This window comes from Alexandromys fortis, unplaced genomic scaffold, assembly GCF_014885135.2.
Source record: "Alexandromys fortis isolate MF-2015 unplaced genomic scaffold, M_Fortis_MF-2015_v1.1 scaffold_38, whole genome shotgun sequence".
NCBI lineage: Eukaryota > Metazoa > Chordata > Mammalia > Rodentia > Cricetidae > Alexandromys > Alexandromys fortis.
The window spans coordinates 12,341,039-12,363,508 of record NW_026067916.1 but is presented as its reverse complement, the minus strand read 5'-3'; the positions used below and the strand labels follow the sequence as shown (position 1 = coordinate 12,363,508).

Here is a 22,470-nt window from a genome sequence, read left to right as displayed (position 1 = left end):
TCCAAAAAAACAAAAAAAAAAAAAAAAAAAAAAAAACCCTGCTATATACCCCTCCCCACTCTCCATGGCCACCTCTTTCACTATTATTGCATGCATGCATATATGTAGCTGTAGTATATGTATATTCATTCCTAAATACAACCTGTTCAGTCTGTATAATGCTACTCCTAAGTATGTTTTCAGGGCTGATCGTCTGGCACTAGACAACCGTTTGGTGTCCTCTTCCCTGGGAGGATCATCTCCCCTGCTCCCAGAGTTGCTTAGTTGAGAGTAGTTCTTTGAGGCCTTGGGGGCTTTCCCTCCCACAGTTTGGCATGTGTCATCTTTGGTGTGTGTCATCTTTGTTCAGCTCGTATTTGGGCAGTCATGTTGGTGTAGCTTCTGGTGTTACTAGGAGACAGAGTCTCATAGCAAACTCTCTGCTCCTCTGGCTCCACGGTCTCCCCACCCCTCTTCAGCAATGTTCCCGGAGCCTTGGGTGTGGGAGTGAGTGTGTTGCTGATGTGTCGCTGGGGCTAGGCTCTCCAACTCCGCACTGTGGTCAGCTGTGGTTTTCTGTAGTGGTCTCTGTCGGTTGCAAAGAGAAGTTTCCTTGATGAGGAGTGAAGACTGCATTAACTCCACAGTAGATTTTGACCATGGATTTTATCAGTCACCTTCCGGTTTGACCTAGTTTCTCACCAGCCCAATGACTCACGGCAAGGAACATCTGCACGGAAGGCTGAGTGGACAAAGGGTCTCTGGTGTGACACTGCACTGCAGCTGCTCCCAGTGCTACTACGGCAAGCGGATATTTGATGGAGAGGCGGGCAAGATGGAGGAGCAAAGTGATTGTTCTTTTTAATTTTCATTTCTATCTTTTAAAAATTTGTCTTTTGAAGGGAGGCTACAAGGGAGGAGGGTGGACGGAAGGACGGAGAGATGAGTGGGATTGGCGTGTGTGATGTGAAACTCCCGAAGAATCCATAAAAATGAAAAGAAAGATGGTTCTTCATTCTTTTGCGGGAGGGCCAGGCTGGTCTTGAACTCACAGGGATCCACCTGCCTCTGCCTCCTGAGTGCTGAGATTAAAGGCGTGTGCACCAACTGGCCCCTTATACTTAAGAGCGGTAGAAACCTTGGATCTAAGCATTGTAACTATCTTGAATCTGAACGAAGATATTTTGAAGTTTCTTACATCACACGAAATACTGGGCAGCAGTTTCTCTTCTGTCACTCACAGAAGTTTTAGGCAGATGCAGGAGAACCGTGGTTGGGCTGCGTGTCATGTAAACACAAGAGCCACCCGGGTGAAAGCAGAAGCCCTGACCACATGGCCTTATTCTCTTCTCAACAGGCGCTGCTATGTGGGTTACTTGTGACATGTCCTGACGATCCACTGAGATATTTAGAGCAAATGATCAAAATTATCATTAAAAATGGTCTGGAAAACCTTCTTTGGTAAGTGTTGTTTTGGTGTATGCAAGGAAATATTCTGAAGGCCACGGACTTTGTATATCGTCATGACAAAGTCTTGCCGATCTGGGGCTTGTTAAAGAATCCGTCCGTGGGCTCTTTGGTCCCCAAGGGTTAATGTGAACAATATACTCCTGATTTTCTCAGTATGAGAATGCTGTCAGCTCCCATTGTGCTCCCAAGACCGAGAGTTTCACGGTGAGGATGGAGAGGAGGGTGAGGCCATTCTCGGGAGCTCAGTGAATTCTGGAGATTCTGACCTGCCTCCTCAGGGGAGGTAGCCTCCCCACCCCACACAAATACATGACAATCAGTGATTCAATGATAGAAGTACTTCAAAATGGAATTCATCTTGACCTTGCTTTGTAATTTTATTAAAGGGACATGTGCATTGATCCGGCACTGAAACCAAGACTTCGGAGACTCTCTGAAACATACTTGGAACAACTTTTTGGACTGGATGACCAACTGGTAATTGTTATTATTATTTTAAAATTTATTATGTATATAGTATTCTACCTGCATGTACGCCTGCAGGCCAGATCCCATTACAGATGGTTGTGGTTGCTGGGAATTGAACTCAGGACCTCTGCAAGAGTAGACGGTGCTCTTAACCACTGAGCCATCTCTCCAGCCCCCCAACTGGTAATTAGTCAAGCACTTTGAAACACATCTTAAGTTCTGACCGGAGTACCCGAACAGACTGTAGATTTTACTGGGGAATGATGGAGGTGGGTCTTGTATCTTATCTGTTGATTTCATTGGTTAATAATAAAGAAACTGCCTCGGCCCTCATAGGACAGAAAATTAGGTAGGCGGAGTAGACAGAGGAGAATGCTGGGAAAAAGAAGCTGAGTAGTGAGTGAGTCGCCATGATGCTCCCACTCCAGACAGACACAGGTTAAGATCCTCTCTGGTAAGCCAGCTCATGGGCTACACAGAATATTAGAAATGGGTTAGAACAATATGTAAGAGCTAGCCAATAAGAAACTGGACCTAGCCGGGCCAGGCAGTGTTTGAAAGAATACCGTAATCGTGTAATTATTTCTGGGCATAAGCTAGCCATGCGGGCGGCTGGGTGCCGGGGACGCAGCCCTGCCGCCGCTCCTATTTTAACAGATGGCGCCCAACGTGGGGCTCGAACCCACGACCCTGAGATTAAGAGTCTCATGCTCTACCCAGCCGCCGCTCCTATTTTAACAGGGGAGTGTGAGATCAGGATCTGTTTAGAACTGAGACCACGTAGGAAAGCGGGAGAATGGCACACATAGAGCCAGACACGTCCACGGGTCTTAGGAATGAGTTCTCCTGCTCTTCCTCCCACGGACAGAAATAGCATTGCGGAAGCAGGATTTACTAGCATACCCTGTAACACCAGCACTCAGGAGGCTGAGGCAGGAGGATGGGAGAGAGTGAAGGGCAACTGGGGTTACTTGGCGAGATCCTCTCAAAAAACGAAGCAAAAGCCTTGGAGAATTCTTTACAGCAAGGTGGTCTCCTTCCTTCCTTTGTGGTCCTCCCTCCAATGTCAGCTTGGCAGCCCTAGCAGATGAGGATACAGGGAATCAGGCTTGTGAAGCTAAGACCAGAATGCTAATGAGGTGGAACCTGGAAGCCAGACCTGGCTGTCTCTGAAAGGAGGAGCCTGCTCCAGCAGCTGGCACAAGGGGTAATACAGGAGATGGGGATTTCTAGAACAGTCTGTGTGTGTGTGTGTGTGTGTGTGTGTGTGTGTGTGCACAAAGGGTAATACAGGAGAGGGGGATTTCTAGAACAGTGTATGTGTGTGTGTGTGCTCAAGACTGTGGATGACACTGGCTCATGCTAGGGATGTGGCCTGCGTAAGCCCAAGCAAAGCTTGGGGGCTCTCAGTAAAGGTGGACATTGGAAATGGCAATCAGAGTCGTATTCAAAGTAGGTGCCTAAGTTAGAAATGAAAACATGAGTCTCAGGTGTCTGGGCTGCTTAGTTAGCGAGCTCAGCCCAGGCCGGATGCAGATTAATTCACACTCGGAGAAAACACTAAAAATAACGTTGAAGAATGAACCACCAATCCTTAGCCTGTTTGACATTTCAAATCATCGTATAGTAATATTAGCTTTATTTTAAAGCAGTTTCCATTCTTATAATTTTCTGTCTATTTAGTAAGGAGGTGTTCTAATCCTTTTCCAATAGTTCTACTGCCCGGTGACATTCAACTATGCGCCTATGCGGCCATTCTTATTCAGACCACCACGAGGAGCAAGCCAGTGAGCAGCACCCCTCTATGGCCTCTGCCTCCTCTGAGTTCCTGTCCTGACTTCCTTCGATGATGGGCTAAGATGTGGAAGTGTCAGCCAAACAATCCTTTCCTCCCCAGCTTGCTTTTGGTCACGGTGTTTCAACACAGCGATAGGAATCCCGACGGAGACTTTGTGGTGTAGGTTAGCGGCCACAGGTGCAGCACAGGAGTCTCAAGCGAGGCTGTCTACAGTCTACAGAGCTGAACAGCATATGTTACCTGTGGCGTCCGAGCTACCTCAGCCCCAGGACAGGCTCATGGGGACAGATTAGGTACCCTGGAGGTACTCTCCTAGATATTTTTGAACAACACGTCAACGTGTATTCAGTGTTCTGAGACTGGGCAGTAGCTGTCTTAGTTAGGGTTTCTATTGCTGTGAAGAGACACCATGATCATGGCAACATCTGTAAGTTCAGTGATCCAGTCCATTGTCGTCATGGTGGGGAGCATGGAGCTGTGTAGGCAGATGTGCTGTTGGAGCCGAGAGGCCTATGTCTTGACTCAGAGACAATAAGAAGTCTGCTGACTGTCACACTGAGGGAAGCTTGAGAAAAATGCCTCAAAGCCCATCCATCCCCCAGTGACACACTTCCTCCAACAAGGCCATACCTCCTACTCCCTTTGGGGGCTGTTTTCTTTTAAACCACCAAGTAGACATTTGAACCCGGGCACTGCCCTGTGCTGAGATCGTGAGAGGACTACTGATAAATAGAAAACCAACGGCTGCTAAGAAATCCAGGGTCGGCAAATGAACAAAACCAGACCAGGGAGGGGGAGGTTGAAGTGCTTCCCCTGCACAATGTCTCACACCAACAAACATCAAGAACTTTTAGGAAACAGTGGGCTCACCTAACTGGTGCCAGAAACTCACGAGATGCCGGCAAGTATGGAAGGGAAGCACTCTCAGAGAATTTGAGAAAACTGCTTTTACAATCCTAGTGGGCTTAAAGAGAAGTACAAGTGTTTCAGTAATGTAACAGAAACTTAAGAGATGAAGGACTTTTTAAAAAGCAACAAAGTTTTTAAGTCAGTATTGTTCAATATATTGTCCAAGATGGTGGGAGAGAGTCACTGCAATCCCTATGAGAATGTCAGTGACTCCCCCCCTTTATTTGTACAATATCAGAGAAAACAATCCTACAATACATATGTGCACACACAAAAGAATCCTGAGTAGCCAAAGGTGCTCTGTGCAAAAAGAATAAAGCAGGAGGTGCTGTGCTGTCGCGGAGCGGCGCCTGTGGATGTGTTCAGCAGGAGGCGCTGTGTTATCATGGAGCTGCGCCTGTGAATGTGTTCAGCAGGAGGCGCTGTGCTATCTTGGATGTGCGCCTGTGAATGTGTTCAGCAGGAGGCGCTGTGCTATCGCGGACGTGCGCCTGTGAAATGTGTTCAGCTCCTCTTAGGAACACATCAAAGCACAGCCAGGGGGACCCTACTCCAGGAAGAACGACATACGTTTTGACGAGGATGCACAGAAAAGGGAACTGCCATATTGTCCTGCCTTTTTTGTACACATTAAAAGAAATGAAGTCAGTGTATTGAAGAGCCATCTGGAGAGCTGGGTGTGGTTGTGTAAGCCTGTAATTATAACACTTGAGTGACTGAGGCAGGAGGATCATGAGCTTGAACTCAGCCTAGGCAAGACTGTGGGACTGTCTTCAATAAAAGCCAGAGATGTCTGTAATCCCATAATCAATCCAGTACTGGTCACAGTAGCCAAGGAACAGTACCATTTCTATCTGCTGGTGAATGAATAAAGAAAATAGGCATACACACAGCCTACACACAGCAGAAGACTATGCAACCATGAAAAACTGGAATTCTCCCATTTCCAGAACCATGAACAGAGATAACATTAAGGGAAACAAGTCAGGCTCAGAGATCAGTGTCTTGTGATCTCATTAGTAGAATCTAAAATACCTTGATCTCAAAAATGTTGAGATTAGAACGATGATTATCAGGGCCTGGGAGAGTGGGGCTGGCAGATGAAGGAAGCAGTGGAGGAAGAATGCTGAATGACCCAGCTGCAGGCAGATGTGAGCGAGACGTCCCAGCTGTAGAGAGGTCACAGGATCAAAGACGGAGGAAGTGTCAGCAGGATGGCTCAGCAGGTGATGTGGCCGGGCCCCACACCTGCCGGCCTGAGTTCAGTCCCTGGGAGAGAACTTTCTGCGTCCTATGTCCTTTGACCTCCACATATGAGCTGAGGCACACATGCACACAGCATAAGTGAATAAACATGTAACAAAATAATTTTAAAACACTAGAAGGCTTTTGTAAGTTACAACCATAAAGGAGTGGCAGATGTTCGAGGGTATCCATTTAATTGGACCTAAACATTACCCAGTATGTACTGAGCTAAACATTACATAGTGTCTCATTAATATGTATACTTTTTATTTGTATGCATCACTTAAAATAATTGTAAAAAAAAGGAACACAAGACAAAAATAGTGCCATTGTTTAACATAATTGCAACAATTGTTGAGTATCTCCTAGTGTTAATTATAGTCAGACATAATTATTCTATTTCTGAGCTTCCCTAATTGTCTCAAAAATGTCTTCTTATTTAATGTTCTGTTCAAGTCAGAATTCAGAGTCCTCTATTGTCCTTGGCTGCATGGATCTAATTCTTCTGTAATTGACAGCAGTTCTCTTGTCTTGTTTCTATTAAGGGGATCATAAAGTGTCTTGTAAACTCCATTCTCATTCTTTGTTCTAGTCATTTTTGTTGCTAGGTTTTCTATATTCACTGTAGAAATTTGATGTCATTAAGGTTCTTTCCCCACTTATTTTTTTAAAAAACTATAAAACCTTTAAAATTGATTCTGTATGTATAGGTGTTTTGCCTACATGCATAGCTGGGTACCTTGTGTGTGCAGTTCCCAAGGAGGCCAGAAGAGGGCACAGAGTCCCCTGGAAGTGGAGGTACTGATGGTTGTGAAATTCTGTGTAGGTGCTGGAAATCAAGCCCAGGTCCTCTGCAGAATCGCACGGTGCTGCTGACTGCGGCGCCATCTCTCTAATCCTCCCGGCTGGTCTGGTTGACTGACCTTTAATGAATGCATCAGAAGTCACTAATCGCTAGTGATCAGAATTACTGCTCACAACTGACAACTTAAATTTGAATGATTAAATGTCCTGTAGGCAAAAGCATAATTATAGACCAGCTGTGTTTTACACTGCACACACCAGTTTCAGGGTAACAGCACCAGAGAGCCACTGTCACTAAGAACGCTGAGTGTCCAGCCCAGCATGGTGGCACACACCTTTAATTCCAGAACTTGGGAGGCAGAGGCAGGTGATTCTCTGAGTTTGAGGCCAGCCTGGCCTACAGAGTGAGTTCCAGGACAGCTGCGTTTATATAGGACAAAGGTTGGGTTTCCTGTACCATCGTGGCAAGTCACAACAACCTGTAATTCTACTTTGAGGGGATCTGATACCCTATCCTGTGTGCACCAAGCTCTCACATGCTGTGCATTCGGACCAATGCCTAACACAGAAAAACAAGTGCTTTCTTTTAAAGAATACTTAATTCAGCTCAGACACATCACACAACTCTTTCACTCTCTAAAGTGAATGTATTCTCTTAGGTAGTTTCAGTAAAAGTAATACTTCTTTATTACCTAAATTTTATTACCTAATTGTTGCTCAATGTTGATGTTACCTACTTTTCTCTTTGATATAATTATGCTTTTCCAGTTATATGTAATAGTACAAAATATAGAATTAATATTAAGATCTAATCTATCCCTCCTTTTAGGTAACCAATTTTAGTGTTTTTTTTAGTCTGCTCTTTAAAACATGAGAAATTATATTGTTTTCCTCTCCTCTGTGGCTTCTTACACACACACACTACACACACTGCACACACATCACACATACCACACAACACACTACACATATACACACAACACACACTGCATACTCACACTACACAATACAAGCACACATACCACACACACACTATACACACTGCACACACACACTGTGCACACACACAGCATATACACTGCACACACATCACACATACCACACAGCACAGTACACATATACACACAACACACACTGCATACTCACACTACACAATACAAGCACACATACCACACACACACTACACACACAGCATACACACTGCACATACATCACATTGCACACACACATCACACATACCACACAACACACTACATATATACACACAACACACACTGCATACTCACACTGCACAATACAAGCACACACACACTACACACACTGCACACACACACTGTGCACACACACAGCATATACACTGCACACACACATCACACATATCACACAGCACACTACATATATACACATAACACACACTGCACACGCACACTACACAACACAGCACACATATACCATATACACACTACACACACTGCACACACACACCCTACACAAAACACTGCACGCACACACTGCAAATACTGCAATACACTGAATATACATTGTACACACACTGCATATACACAGCACAAATCTATCTATAATGTTCTATATATTTCCTCCTTAAATATGCTTAAGATATATATATATATATTCATATATACAGCTTTAAAAATTGAATCCTTCACACTTATATTTGATACTTTTGTAAATGCCACACACAGCTTTTTCAATGGTGCTGGCACCAGGAGCGCCATCTGAAACCTAAAGTCAATGAAAACCCGGGGCTTTAAGTAGTCTCACGGATGCAGATGAGCTCATCTAGGGAAAGGAGAGTGAACCTGGGACCCTAGGGCTTGGCGCTGCTGGTCTGGGAGAGGGAGGCCCTGTGCTGCAGACCAGAAGCCTTGGTAACCAATCCTGGCCCTTGGTGTCTGTCATCAGACTTCTTTTCATCTGAGACCGGAGGGAGGCAGCCAAAATGACGCACACCTTTAGTCCCAGCGCTGGGGAAGCAGAGGCAGGTGGATCTCTGCGAGTCGAGGCCAGTCTGGTCTACAGAGTGAGTTACAGGACAGCACAGTCAGGGTTACACAGAGAAACCCTGACCCAAATAAATAAATAAATAAATAAATAAATAAATAAATAAATAAATAAATATAAAAATAGATACATAAATAAAATTTTAAGAAGAGAGAGACTGGATAATTACTAGCCCTGAGAAAGCATCAATTTAAATATTCCCATAATCTGGAACAAAGTATGGGAATGATGATTTGAGTTAGATTAATGTTGTTTTCTGTAAATTTAGGCATAACATGGAAGAATGCTAGCAATTCTATAGTACTTGTGTGTCCTATTTCCTGTTATTTACGGCATCTGAGATGTAAATAATGCCCTTGCCAACAGTCATGATTCAGAGGCAGGTGTTCCATGTCAACCTGATTTATATAACAAGACTCTTCCTCAAAAGTAATATTTGTTATTAATCTAAACTGTTTCAGTGACTTTGCTTAATAAAATTGTTAGTAAGTATCTACAAGTTTATGAAACATTATTTTCTAAAATTGTATTTATTTGAATGTGTGTATAAAATAGAGCATTGAAAAGCAGGTGACAGCGAGCGTTCCTTCATGCACAGACCCTTTGAGTTGTCATCAAGGTACCTGCTGGTAGCCTGCTGGAGATGGGGAGGAACGGCTCACGGCGGAACTCTGGTCCTTCACACTCGGCCATGGCGCTGTTGTGCAGACAGCTGTTGCTGTTTCAGAGACTTGGGTGCGTTTTGCTGTTGCTGCTGTGTCCTGAGCTTCAGAGGCTTGGCTCTCTTTCTGAGGGCCTGGTGTCTGGCTGAGGTGGCCTTTCGTGTGTCTACATCTACAACTCCTTAAGATCCAAAGTGGCCCTTCATCCCCTGGGCTCCTGTCTTGCTGAAGGCATCCTGGGTGATCACACTTTGCATCCACTCTAGCAAGTCAGCTTGTGCTTTCAATGCTGAGGTCCCTTTCCTGCCAGCGTGAAAGCAACGAGTAACAAGGACTCAGATAACAGTCGCGGTCAGTTTCCTCAGCTCCGGGAAGAAGAGGCGCTCAATATCATTTTTATTGGCCGCATTGATAATTCCTTTGCGATTGTAATGTAAAACCTTTGCGATTTTTTTAGTTCAAAATTATGAAGTTTAAAGTCACTTGAACTTTGTTGGCACTGTATTTGTACCAGTCCTGTGCACAGGGGTGAGCAGACACCACACCTCACATACACATGCAGGAAAAAAAAGAGACAGAAACATTCCTGGTCCTTAACAGTGCTCACACCCACAGAGTAAATGTGCTACCGTCTCGTCTGCTCCTCCGAGGGCATAGAGGAGGTCAGTCGGGTCAAACCGTCTATTGTGAATAGCTGTGTTTCTCCTTAAGCAGATTCCACGGTCTATACTTTTATTTTCTGTGGTTTTCTTAGTCCTTGTTGGTGAAGCGTTCTTGCATGTTGTTTAGAGGAGAGACTATCATCTTACAGCATTGACAGGAGACAGTCTCAACAGTGAACAACAGACTGCAATGCTTTTTCTTTTCCTTTTGAGCCAAGCTTTGAGGTAGCTCAGGATGGCTTTAAGCCTGCCTTGTAGTTGTATGTGAATGATCTTGAGCATCTGATTCTTCTGTCTCCACCTTCTGACTGTTGGGATTGCAGGCATATACTACCAGGAGAATCAGCCGCACAGCCACCCAGCCACTGAGCCACCCAGCCGCACAGCCACCCAGCCACTCAGCCACCCAGCCACTGAGCCACCCAGCCACCCAGCCACACAGCCACACAGCCACCCAGCCACTGAGCCACACAGCCACACAGCCACTGAGCCACCCAGCCACACAGCCACACAGTCACCCAGCCACCCAGCCACTCAGCCACCCAGCCACCCAGCCGCACAGCCACACAGTCACACAGCCACCCAGCCGCACAGCCACCCAGGCACTGAGCCACCCAGCTGCACAGCCACCCAGCTGCACAGCTACACAGTCACACAGACACACAGCCACTCAGCCACCCAGCCACACAGCCACACAGCCACACAGCCATTCAGCCACACAGCTGCACAGCCACCCAGACACACAACCACACAGACACACAGTCTGCCACCCAGCCACCCGGCCACCCAGCCACACAGCCACAAAGCCACAAAGCCTGCTACCCAGCCACTCAGCCACACAGCCACCTAACCAGCTGCAGAATAAGAAGGAAAGAAATATATATAGAAAAAGAAAGGTAAGCCGGGCGGTGGTGGCGCACGCCTTTAATCCCAGCACTTGGGAGGCAGAGGCAGGTGGATCTCTGTGAGTTCGAGACCAGCCTGGTCTACAAGAGCTAGTTCCAGGACAGGCTCCAAAACCACAGAGAAACTCTGTCTCAAAAAACAAACAAACAAACAAAAAAAAAGGAGAAAAAGAAAAGAAAGGTAAAAAGCCCAGAGGCAAAGCGTAGTCAAAGAGAAATGGGATAATTGAAGTTACGTTGGCTAGAAACAAGCCACGCTGAGGTTGGGCATTTGTAGATAAGAATAACTCTGCACCTATTTATGTGGGAACTAGGTGGTGGGCCCCCAAAGAGTTAACAAGCAAAACAAAGAACCACACTGGTAGGTCGGCCATACTCCAGTTGTTGGCCCCATGGCCATGCATATGTGAGCAGCGCAAACTGGATTCAGTACTGTGTAAGGTGGGACACATGGAATTGTGTGTTACGGGGGTGAGTCTGGGAGAACTTAGTGTAAGGAGTAGAAGGTGAACGTGCTCAGAATGCATTGTATGTATGTATGGAGTTTCAAAGAATCTATAAAATATACAAAATAATGCGACTTCAGTAAAAATGATAATAGACACATATAATACAGTTTGACCCTAAGAGAGACATACATGGATCTACACAGGAAGGTGAAAAAGACAAGATCTCCTGAGTAAATGGGAGTATGGGGGTCACAGGAGAGGGTAGAAGGGGAGAAGGGATGAGGGGAGAGGAGCGGAGGGAAAACGTATAACTCAATAAAAATAATAAAAAAGAAAAAATACAGTTTCTAACTATGTAAGTGATAGTAATTCCTCCTTCTTCTCCTCGGAGGCTGTTGTCCCAGTTCCTCGGACGTCCTGCAGGGGCTCTCTTCCACCTTCTTTGCTTTACAGGGTCTCGCTAGGGAGCCCTAGAGCTCTGTTCTCTAGTTGTCCTTGAGATCCTCCAGCCTCTGCCGCCTGAGAGCTGGGACCACAGGTGTGCGCCACCACGCCCAGCTTTGTTCTATTTATTTCTAGTGTGCAGTTCAATTACTTATCTCTCTTAGGTGACTCCAGAGCTGATGGTGAAAGCCTGCACATTTTACACTGGACATTTAGTCAAGAGCCATTTTGGGTGAGGATGCGTTTTCTCCTTATTGTCTTTTATCCCTTCTATTATTCACACAGAGGAAGGCTACCTCTGCCTTCTGTGCGTCTTTTGTATTTGATGAGCTTGTACTTAGTTAAAATACTGCTTCTCTGAAACACAGCTTGTCTAAAATCCTTGCATTTGTATATGTTTGGGAATTTAAATTCCTTTTTTAAAAAATATCATCGTGAAGGTTATTCTCTGTGTAAATTGAAGTTATGAGAATGATGTTATCCCAAGATGTGTTTATTTTATGATAACATCTTAATTAGCAGAACTTCAAGTTGTGTGTGTGTGCTCTATGACCCTAGTCTCAAAGTATTATTTTGAGAATAATGTATTTCTGTATCTTTTGCCTGCAGTGGTTGGAAGGAGGTCGCAATACCTCGTGCAAATCAGGAGGCAATCATGGCCGAAAAAATGAACAGAGCAATAGAACATTATAATTCCAGATGTCTGAAATCATTTTTCATTCACTGGTTCTCCTATGTGAAGACCACTAGAGAAAGACTTGTAGGTAAATGTCCACCCCACAGCACCTAGTTTGGGCGTTCACTTATACCGCCAACCAGCAAACCAACCGTTACACCTAGAGAGCACGTAGCTTGGGTGCGGCTGAGGAAGCTGCCTGCTCCCCAGCCTATTTGCTCTTCCTGGCTCCTGTGTTCGAGTTATTGGCCTCTAACGTGTATCACACAATCAATTTAATTCTAGAACACATAATTCTGAATATCATGTTTCTTATGAAATGCTTAGAAGTCCAAGTTTTGTAAAAGATAAATTTGTTTTTTAAAAAGGCAATATATATATGTCTATCTATCTATCTATCTATCTCCAGTTTCTAAGGGCACAGGCATATTTACAGGATTAAATGTCTCTAGAGCGCCATCTAATGCTACAGCAGTAGTTAATTTTGTGATTAAAATGAAGCCCAAGCTGTAGGAGCATTAGTTCATTCATCTTCAGAGACAGCTCTCGCTACTTGAAATAACCAAGTGCATTTCTTGCAGTTTCGCTGCTCCGCTTGCGAGAGATGTTTTATACCCAAAGGAAAAAATTTATCCTAGCAACATGGAAGGAGAAAGCCAGACAGAGGAGTAAATCAAGAGAAGACGATTTGGTATGATAGCAGACACTTTTTTTAAATGCCATCTTAATATTTTGCTTAAAGATATTGGTGAAGACACTAGGAATTCTTTAATTAATATTGAGATATCTAAACTGCAAGAGTCTCTGATATGAATAAAATGAAGAAGATAAGGACTCAGTAAAATTTTTCCTTTTCTAAGTAAGATTAAGTTGCTTTTTTTTCAACATTTAATATGCCAGTTTCAATAGTTAATTTATTTTAATTACTAATGGCTAAACTTGGAGAATTATTTGTAATTAGGAAACCCACTCATAATTTAAGCAATTAAAATAGAGGACCCAAGGAACACCTGAAAACTTAAAACTCCCTTCTGTTTACATTACTTGAGTATTTTATTGCCCTGGTTGTTCTAGAACATTAAGAGTACTTGAGTCAGATACAGAGATATAAGCTTGAGATTTGTGCAGTCGCATTATTTAGTAGGTAATGCTTTTAATCTCTTTCAAATACAAAGTTGAGTTAAATAGGAAAGAGGAAAAGAAGTTGGAATTAAGTCTTTGCCCTCCGAGGGCAGGCTCGGCAGCCCCGCTCACCCACAACCTATCAGACTGTTGGGGGAGCCGGTGCCGCGTCTGCAGGAGGAGCGTGTGAAGCCCGAGAAACACTGGAGTCTGCCATGCGTGAAGCAGAAGTCCTGCTTTCTAGATGTGTACAACTGACGGACACTGAGTTGGCTTGTTTTGCATGCTACCCTCTGTCCTCTTCCTATTGTGGAAACCACTTCACTCTGCTTCTGCCCACGCCACGCTTTTGCAACCACTGTGTGTACTAAGGTAGTGTTATGACCACCGCCTGTGCCGGTCATGGATGTTCTAACGGTGACATAGTCAGCTACAACCAACCTGAGAAAAGTTGGAGCTGTCTTGAGCCTCGTGATATTTATTTAGCATGCCCTGGCTGGTATATAGAGTGGGTATCAGCAATATTCTATCCTGTATATATTGTAGTTAGGTGAGTGTTTAGGAATTCCTTCCCCCTATACAACTTCTTGGCCAACAGCCACTCTGCAGTCAGTGAGCGAGGGTATGTGCTGGGCACCCAGGCCGTGATCCCTGGCGTGCTGGCTTTCCTGAGAGTATGAGGTAAAGACCTCACACTAAAATTGTGTTGCTCGTTGACCCGTAGAAGTGCATTCTCGTTACAGCTTTCAGGAAATATATCACGTTCAAGCGGGCTTGCTGTAACCAGAAATCAGACAGGTTTCTTTCTTTCTTTTTTTTTTTTTCAACAGACCACAAGAGAACAGTGCTTTATTTAAAGATGAAAACAAAACAAAATCAAGGCAGCCTCTCTTAGCCAGCATGCAAGTTTTTTAAATGATATCTATAGATTTTTTCTTTTTATTTATTTATTTATTTGTTTATTTATTAAAGATTACTGTCTCATCCCCACCGCCTCCTTCCATTTCCCTCCCCCTCTCCCAATTAAGTCCCCCTCCCTCGTCAGCCCAAAGAGCAATCAGGGTTCCCTGCCCTGTGGGAAGTCCAAGGACCACCCACCTCCATCCAGGTCTAGTAAGGTGAGCATCCAAACTGCCTAGGCTCCCACAAAACCAATAGGTGCAGTAGGATCAGAAACCCATTGCCATTTTTCTTGAGGTCTCAGTAGTCCTCACTGTCCGCTATGTTCAGCGAGACCGGTTTTATCCTAGACTTTTTCAGACCCAGGCCAGCTGGCCTTGGTGAGTTCCCGATAGAACATCCCCATTGTCTCAGTGTGTGAGTGCACCCCTCGCGGTCCTGAGTCTCCTTTTGCTCCTGATTTGGACCTTGAGATTTCAGTCCGATGCTCCAATGTGGGTCTCCAGACAGGTTTCTGAAACCTTTCCTCAACTCCTGTCCTGGCTATCTCCTCGCTAACACTTTCCTTCCGTATCCCTACACTGGTGATTCTGCTGCTGGACACGCCACTTTGTGACCCACAGTTCTCTCATCTTTGGAGACAGCACCAGGTCTCTCAGGGGGTTTCCTGTGCCAGTATTTACGATAGCTGATGGAAACGATTTGTAAAAGCTGAGATGGTCTTGGGAAAACCGTCACTTAGGTCACATGGCAATCAGCAGCGTGTCCCTGGTGCTAATGTTATGCCCGGTGTGGGCTTTCTCGGCATCATTGCCTTTGACCCTGGGGACAAGCCCGTGGAGTTTATAAGTTATTTTCATTGCAGATTTTAAAGCACGAACTTCAGCTGAGGAAATGGAAGTACAAGCTTTCGAAGTCCAAAGCAGTTGAGGAAAAGCCCATTAGCCCTGAGCGAAGTGCCTCTGACACAGCCCTGGCGGCTGTACCTGTGGAATTTGATGTCGCAGCGCTGCCAGACGGAGCCATTGCGCAGGTGGGTAGGGCTCTGGTGAATGTGGGCAGGCCTTGCGGTCTGCGTGGAGAGCTTGGCCTTAGGGTGAGCGTGTGGCGCCTGCAGCTCCCTCCTTTATAAATTACCTGCCACGACCGCCTTTTCTACTGTAAGTCACACTTGTTTGTTATAGTTCCTTATATAGTTTGGCGACACTAACCCTTTATCTAGAATATATTTGAGTATTTCCCTCCACCACACTTAACGTTGGCTCTTTTGCCTCTCGAGTATTTTGATGTCAAGAAATAAAGCTTCAAATCTATCACTCATTCTAACGATTCCTCTGTCTGCCACTGTCAGTGGTCTGAGTGACATCGCACTGCCAACACGTCCATCTGTCTGTCTCTCTGACCTATTTTGTCTTTGCGGGTATTTCCTTCTTTATCGAGGCTTACGCTTTACATCTTAAGACAGCACAGAGGACCTTCGGATCATTTCATGCCCAGGGCATGTATTTTAAGAACCCATGACAGCAGGCTTTTCTTCCCCCTTTGTGGTGTCAGTACTCTTGAAATAGGTTTGTTTCTATATAGTCATAGCTCCACAATTATAAAATTATGTTTGTTTTAAACATCACCACCTTGAGCACATTTCTATGTATGACAATCAGCCAGGACATACAGAAAAGTCTCAGATCCGACAGAGAGTTGTTCTGCCTGAAGAACGGAAGCAGGCCGTTCTCTTACAGTCAGCCACCGAGGCCGTCGGACCAGTCCAGATTGTATGTTGTACTCGGTTGTTACATCTTCTTGGTTCCCTTCAGCCCAGATCAATTCCACAGCCTTTAATCTTTGGGCCCTTGAAATGAAAATTAGGCAAATTTTATTATAGGGCATCTCTCAAATTTGGCTTGTTTTACGTTTCCTCATGAGTCAATGCGTGCTGGGTTTTCGTTAGAGTGCACAGCCATGGCTGTCGTGTGCCCTTTTCTTTTCATCCTCTCTGTGGCGCAGGGTTAATTTAGGCAGCTGTGCTCTCCTGGGCCTTTGACTGCCTTGGGCTCCACAACTGATCCCTCTACTGGCTTGCTGTATGTTACCTTCAGTATGTGTAGGTATGTCCCTTGTATTCCTGATCTCCCCAAGATTTTTATCACGAAGGGGTATTGAAGGGGTATCAAAGGCTTTTTCAGCATCTAATGAGGTGATGATGTGTTTTTTTCTTTCAGTTTGTTTACATGGCGGATTACATCGACAGACTCATGTATGTTGAGCCATGCCTGCATCTCTGGGATGGAGCCGACTTGGTCTTCTTGGTGGATGATCTTTGGATGTGTTCTTGCATTCGGGTTGCCAGGATTTTATTGAGTAGTTTTGCATCAATTCTCTTGAGAGAAGCTGGTCTGCAATTCTCTTTCTTTCTTGAGTCTTTGTGTGGTTTGGTTATCAGAGTGATCGTGGCCTCATAGAAAGAATTTGGCAATGTTCCTTCTGTTTTTATTGTGCGGAATAATTTGATATATTGATGTTAGCACTTCTTTGAAAGTCTGGTAGAATTCTGCATTAAAACTGTCTGGCCCTGAACTTTTTTTTTTAATTTGTTTTTGGTTGGAAGACTTTTAATAAATGTTTCTATTTACTTATGGGTTGTAGGTCTATTTAAATTGCTTATCTGGTCCTGATTTAACTCTGATAAGTGTTTAACTCTGATAAGTTTCTATTAAGAAATTTGTCCATTTCTTTTAGATTTTCCAATTTTGTGGAGTACAGGTTTTTGAAGTATGGCCTAATGATTCTCTGGATTTTTTGGAGTGTGTTGTTATGTCCCTTTTTGTTCCTGATTTTGTTAATTTGGAAATTCTCTCTCTGCCTTTCAGTTAGTTTGGATAAGGGGTTGTTTATTTTATTTCTTGAAGAACCAACTCTTTGTTTCATTGATTCTTTGTATTGTTCTTTTTGTTTTTATTTTATTGATTTCTGCCCTCCGTTTGATTATTTCCTGCCATCTGCTCCTCTTAGGTTTGCTTCTTTTTGTTCTAGAGTTTCAGGGGTGCTATTAGGTCGCTAGTATGAGATTTCTCCAAATTCTTCATGAAGGCATTTAGTGCTATGAATTTTCCTCTTAGCACTGTTTCATTGTGCCCCATGAGTTTGGGTATGTCATTTGTTCATTTTTATTGAATTCTATGAAGTCTTTAAGTTCTTTACTGCTTTCTTGACCCAACGGTAACTCGGTGGAGAGTTGTTCAGTTTTCCTGAGTTTGTAAGCTTTCTGTTGTTGAAATACAGCTTTAATCCATGGTGGTCTGATAACAAGGGGTTATTTCAATTTTTTTTTGTATCTGATGAGACTTGCTTTGTGGCTGAATATAAGGTCAGTTTTAGAGACGGTCCCATGAGGTGCTGAGAAGAATATATATTCTGAAATGTTCTGTAGATGTCTTTTAAAACCAGTTGAGTCATAAGATCCATCAGTTCTCTTGTTTCTCTGTTGATTTTCTGTCTGGCAGACCTGTCTATTGGTAGAATGGGGTGTTAAAGTCTCCCACTATTAATGTGTGAGATTCGATGTGTGATTTAAGCTTTAGTGATATTTCTTTTACAAATGTGGGTACCTGTACGTTTGGGGCATAGTTGTAAAGAATTGAGACATCATCTTGGTGGGTATTTTCTTTGATGGGTATGAAATATCCTTCTCCATCTCTTTTGACTAATTTTGGTTAGAAGTCTGTTTTGCTAGATATTACCCATTCTGTTAGCCTGTATCTTTTTATGGTGAATAAAATTAATTGATATTGAGGGATATTAATGACCATTGAGTCCTGTTATTTTTGTTGGTAGTGATAGTCTCTCTCTGTGTGTGTGTGTGTTTCCTTTCTTAGGGTTTTGCTGCTCTGAGATTATCTATTGCCTGCATTTTTGTGGGTATAGTTAACTTTTGGGTTTTTTTTTTCTTTTAGTACCTTCTGTAGGGCTGGATTTGTGGATAGATGTTGTTTAAATTGGACTTTGTCATGAAATATCTTATTTTCTCCATCTATGGTGTTGAAAGTTTTGCTGGGTATAGTATTCTGGGCCAGCATCCAAGGTCTCTTAGAGTCTGCAAGACATCGGTCTGGGCTATTCTGGAATTTAGAGTATCTGTTGAGAAGTCAGGTGAGATTCTAATAGGTCTGCCTTTATATGTTACCTGATCTTCCTCCCCTTGCTGCTTCTAATATTCTTTCTTTGTTCTGTATTCTTAGTGTTTTGATTATTATGTAGGGAGGGGATTTCGGTTCTGCTCCAATCCATTAGGTGTTCTATAAGCTTCTGATACCTTTATAGGCATGTCCTTTCTAGCTTGGGGAAATTTTCTTCTATGATTTTGTTAAATATATTCTCTGGGTGTTTGAGCTGGGCTTCTTCTCGTTCTTCTATTCCTATTATTCTTAGGTTTGGTCTTTACATAATGTCTCAGATTTCTTGGATGTTTTGGGTTAGGAATTTATTGGATTTAGCATTTTCTTTGACTGATTAATCTATTTCCTCTATTGTGTTTTCAATGCCTGAGATTCTCTCTTCCATCTCTTGTGTTCTGTTGGTGACGCTTGCATCTGTGGTTCCCATGTGCCTACCCAGATTTCCAGTTTCAGGATTCCTTCCATTTGTGTGTCTTCTTCATTGCTTTTATTTCCATTTTCTTGAGCAGTTTGTTTGTTTAATTTAGCTTTCTTGGCATTCTTTTAGGGATTTATTGATTTCATCTAATTTTTCTTGGTCTTTTTCTCAGTTTGTAAGGAATTTTATTTTTTTTTCTTTTATCACCTTCATAAAGTTGTTTTTAAGTCATTTTCTTGTGCTTCAGCTGCCTTGGCATATTCAGGGCTTGCTGTCATGGGATAGCTGGGCTCTGGTGGTAACGTATTACCCTGGCTGTTGTAGATTGTGTTCTTTCCCTGGAGTTTAGGCATCCGATCTGGGGTGATTATAGATCTAGGGGCTGACTTCTGAGTTTGTCTTTGTTTAATGGGTGATTTATTCTTGGTTTCTGTTCCCTTTTTGGTATTCTTTGTGGTCTGGATTTCTAGTGACCCCTGCTCTAGTAGGGAGTCTCTGTCCAAGTTTGGAGCTGGCCTTCTGGTGGTGGGGCTCTCTTCTGCTGACAGGTGTGGGGTTGTTCTCTGACTGCTGTGGTCTGCCCCTGTGGTTCCAGCTGGCGTGGTCTGTATGTGAGCTGCGGAACTCCTTCCTCAGACGGACTGACGTGGTCTGTATGTGAGCTACGGAACTCCTTCCTCAGATGGACTGGCGTGGTCTGTATGTGAGCTGCGGAAGTCGGTCCTCAGATTGACTGGTGTGGTCTGCATGTGAGCTGCGGAAGTCCCTGCTCAGACTGACTGGCGTGGCCTGCACTGAGCAGTGTGGATTCCACTGGAGTTGGAAATCCGGGCCCAGCAGTGGTCCCGAGGGGGTGCTGTGTTGCAGACTGTTGTGGACTGTACCTGAGCCCCGGAAGTCTGCCAGAGGTGGCAGGAAAGGCTGCCCTCAGGGAGGATGGTGACGTGGGAGGGCTTGGGAGGGGCAATGGGTTTTGGAGGTTCCAGGGAGTGGAACAGTCCGGCTGGCAGGCGGGTCACTCACCCTCTCAGACTGACTTCCCTGCAGGTGGGGGCAGGACCCAGCAGGAGTAGGAGGGGGAAGGACGGGTCCTGGGGAACAGGGCGGGAAACGATGCAGCTCAGCTGGAATCAGGTCCCTCACCTGTTCTTCACACTGTGTGGACTTTGAAACTATGCGGTTTCTAGGTCTGGTTCCACCAACTCGAAACAAGTCAGGTTACCATTTAGTGATCATTTCTTCGCTATCATTTTTTGCTCACTAAGGAATGCTGCTTCCTTAACAGCTGGTTGTGTTTACGTACGATCAGACAAACTGCCAGCCAAACTCAGAGCTGATGGGAGGGTTGGCAAAGACCATTTTCGATGATAGTGTAAGCATTGGGTACACAACACAGTGGGAAGCCGTATGCTGACGAACTTAAAGTCTGAATAATATATCCAAGTAATGCAGTTCGATTAGCTAACGGTGGAAGCCTTGCCTTACGATGTAAGTAGCTCTGGCTCTTTGTTTGCAAAAGATACAAAGCATGTGGACTTGCAGAAACAGCTATGAAATCACCTTCGGATTTTACAGCACAGCTGACTCATCTCACTTGGGAAAAACCCCTAAAACCTGAATAGCTATTAAAGCATGGCCAGTCTGGGTGCAGGGTGGGGTGGGGTGGGTGAGAGAACCAGATGGCCCAGGCCTGTAGGGCTCAGTTACTTGGAACTGTAAAATCGATGACTTCTCAGACCCATGTTTTGATAACCCTATGGGTCAGCCTGACCTTAACGAACCAAGCAGAACTTGATTGAACGTTCTGTGGCTCTGTCCCGAACAAGCTTCAGACCGGAGAAGCTATTCCAGACTGCTGCGCTATCAGGGAACGATGTGTTCGTTGGCTTGATCTGTGGTGCGGATGAAAACGTTGGTGACACAAAGCACTTCAGAATTGCTTTCAGGGACAGTTTATTTTGGTAGGAGTTGCCCTACCCCAGAGCGCGTTCCCATTGTCTCAGCCTCAGCAAGTTAAGAGTTTTTACACTTGATTTTAATCTACAGCTCTCGTGAGTTTCCTCAGGAACCAGGCTTGCAACAGTGATGATCACAGGAGAGCTGAAAACTGCCCCGCAGAGGGAGGCGGCTGGGTGGCTGATGGTGCAGCTGGCTGTGCCATTCTGGGCTGCTTATCTTTCTAGTCCCAGCATGTTTCATGGTGGGTGTACAGGATGAAACCCTCTGTGAAACAGCTAGTGTTTCCAAAATGCTGGAGCAATGCCCGACGTATAGCAAGCTCTCAGTTGCTAGCTGCTGTAACGTGTTGAACTAAGTGCTGAATTGAAGGCATGAGGCGGAAAGTCTGCAAGCCTGGATTCCCAACATAGCTCTGCTGGTTCTCTTAGCTCGCCGACTCCTCAATCCGAAGACTGAAAATTTCTTCTATAAAATGAGGGTGGCCTGCGTGGTGTCTGTATGTGCCTGTAATCCGAGATGGAAACCCTAAACACACGAGGAGAAAATGGTGGTGGAAATTCAGAAGGAAAATCGCGGAGGCTTCGTGTGTGTGTGTGTGTGTGTGTGTGTGTGTGTGTACTCATCCTTGCCCCAGTGTTACTCTGCCATGTGGATAGCTTGCCTGGGGCTTTCTCCATGTGCTGGCTTACAGGGCTCCATCAGAGAGGCTCCTCCTAATCACAACCACTGAAACTCCCCATGCTGTGGAGGCGTGGTGTTCCTGAGGTAAACAAGGAAGAAAAGGAGGACGGGTTGAGAGGAAGGTTTATTCTACATGCGAGGGAGAGCACAGCCAGAGGCAGGCAGAGTCCCGCGTGGACACGGTCAGACTGAGCTGGACCATGGGAGGATATGGGCCTGGGAGAGCAAGAGACAGGCAAAATAGCCAAAGGGACCAGTGTGCTCCAAATGACTAGGTTATATAGGGAACGGCAGCCAGCCCCTGGTTTGGAGAAGTTTGGGGTAGATTGTGGTGTATGGCAACCAGGAAGACCCCTTTAACAAGTAGGGGCCGAGGGATACTGGCAGAACCTGGTGGCCACTCTTTAAATTCCAGTGTCATATTTTATTTATTTATTATGCATACAATATTCTGTCTGTGTGCATGTCTGCAGGCCAGAAGAGGGCACCAGACCTCATTACAGGTGGTTGTGAGCCACCATGTGGTTGCTGGGAATTGAACTCAGAACCTTTGGAAGAGCAGGCAATGCTCTTAACCACTGAGCCATCTCTCCAGCCCCCGGTGTCATATTTTTAAAAAATAATTAAACTTTTTATTTATTCTTGCAGCAATGGCCAAGGGGTGGGGCCAGTTCTCCTGCTTTCAGGCTCTCAGGGTCGGCTCTCTGCACCGGCACCACCAGACC

At 44.7% G+C, this 22,470-nt stretch overlaps 1 protein-coding gene across 1 annotated transcript in view; it reads left to right on the top strand.

Moving 5' to 3' along the window:
* Positions 1–22,470, top strand: part of Fbxl13 (F-box and leucine rich repeat protein 13) — a 159,401-nt gene that overhangs the window by 10,381 nt on the left and 126,550 nt on the right. Inside the window, exons 2-7 of the mRNA XM_050139741.1 lie at positions 1,337–1,440; positions 1,836–1,926; positions 11,982–12,049; positions 12,427–12,581; positions 13,075–13,184; positions 15,381–15,548. Coding sequence (XP_049995698.1) covers positions 1,337–1,440; positions 1,836–1,926; positions 11,982–12,049; positions 12,427–12,581; positions 13,075–13,184; positions 15,381–15,548 — 696 coding nt within the window. The remainder of the gene's footprint in view (positions 1–1,336; positions 1,441–1,835; positions 1,927–11,981; positions 12,050–12,426; positions 12,582–13,074; positions 13,185–15,380; positions 15,549–22,470) is intronic.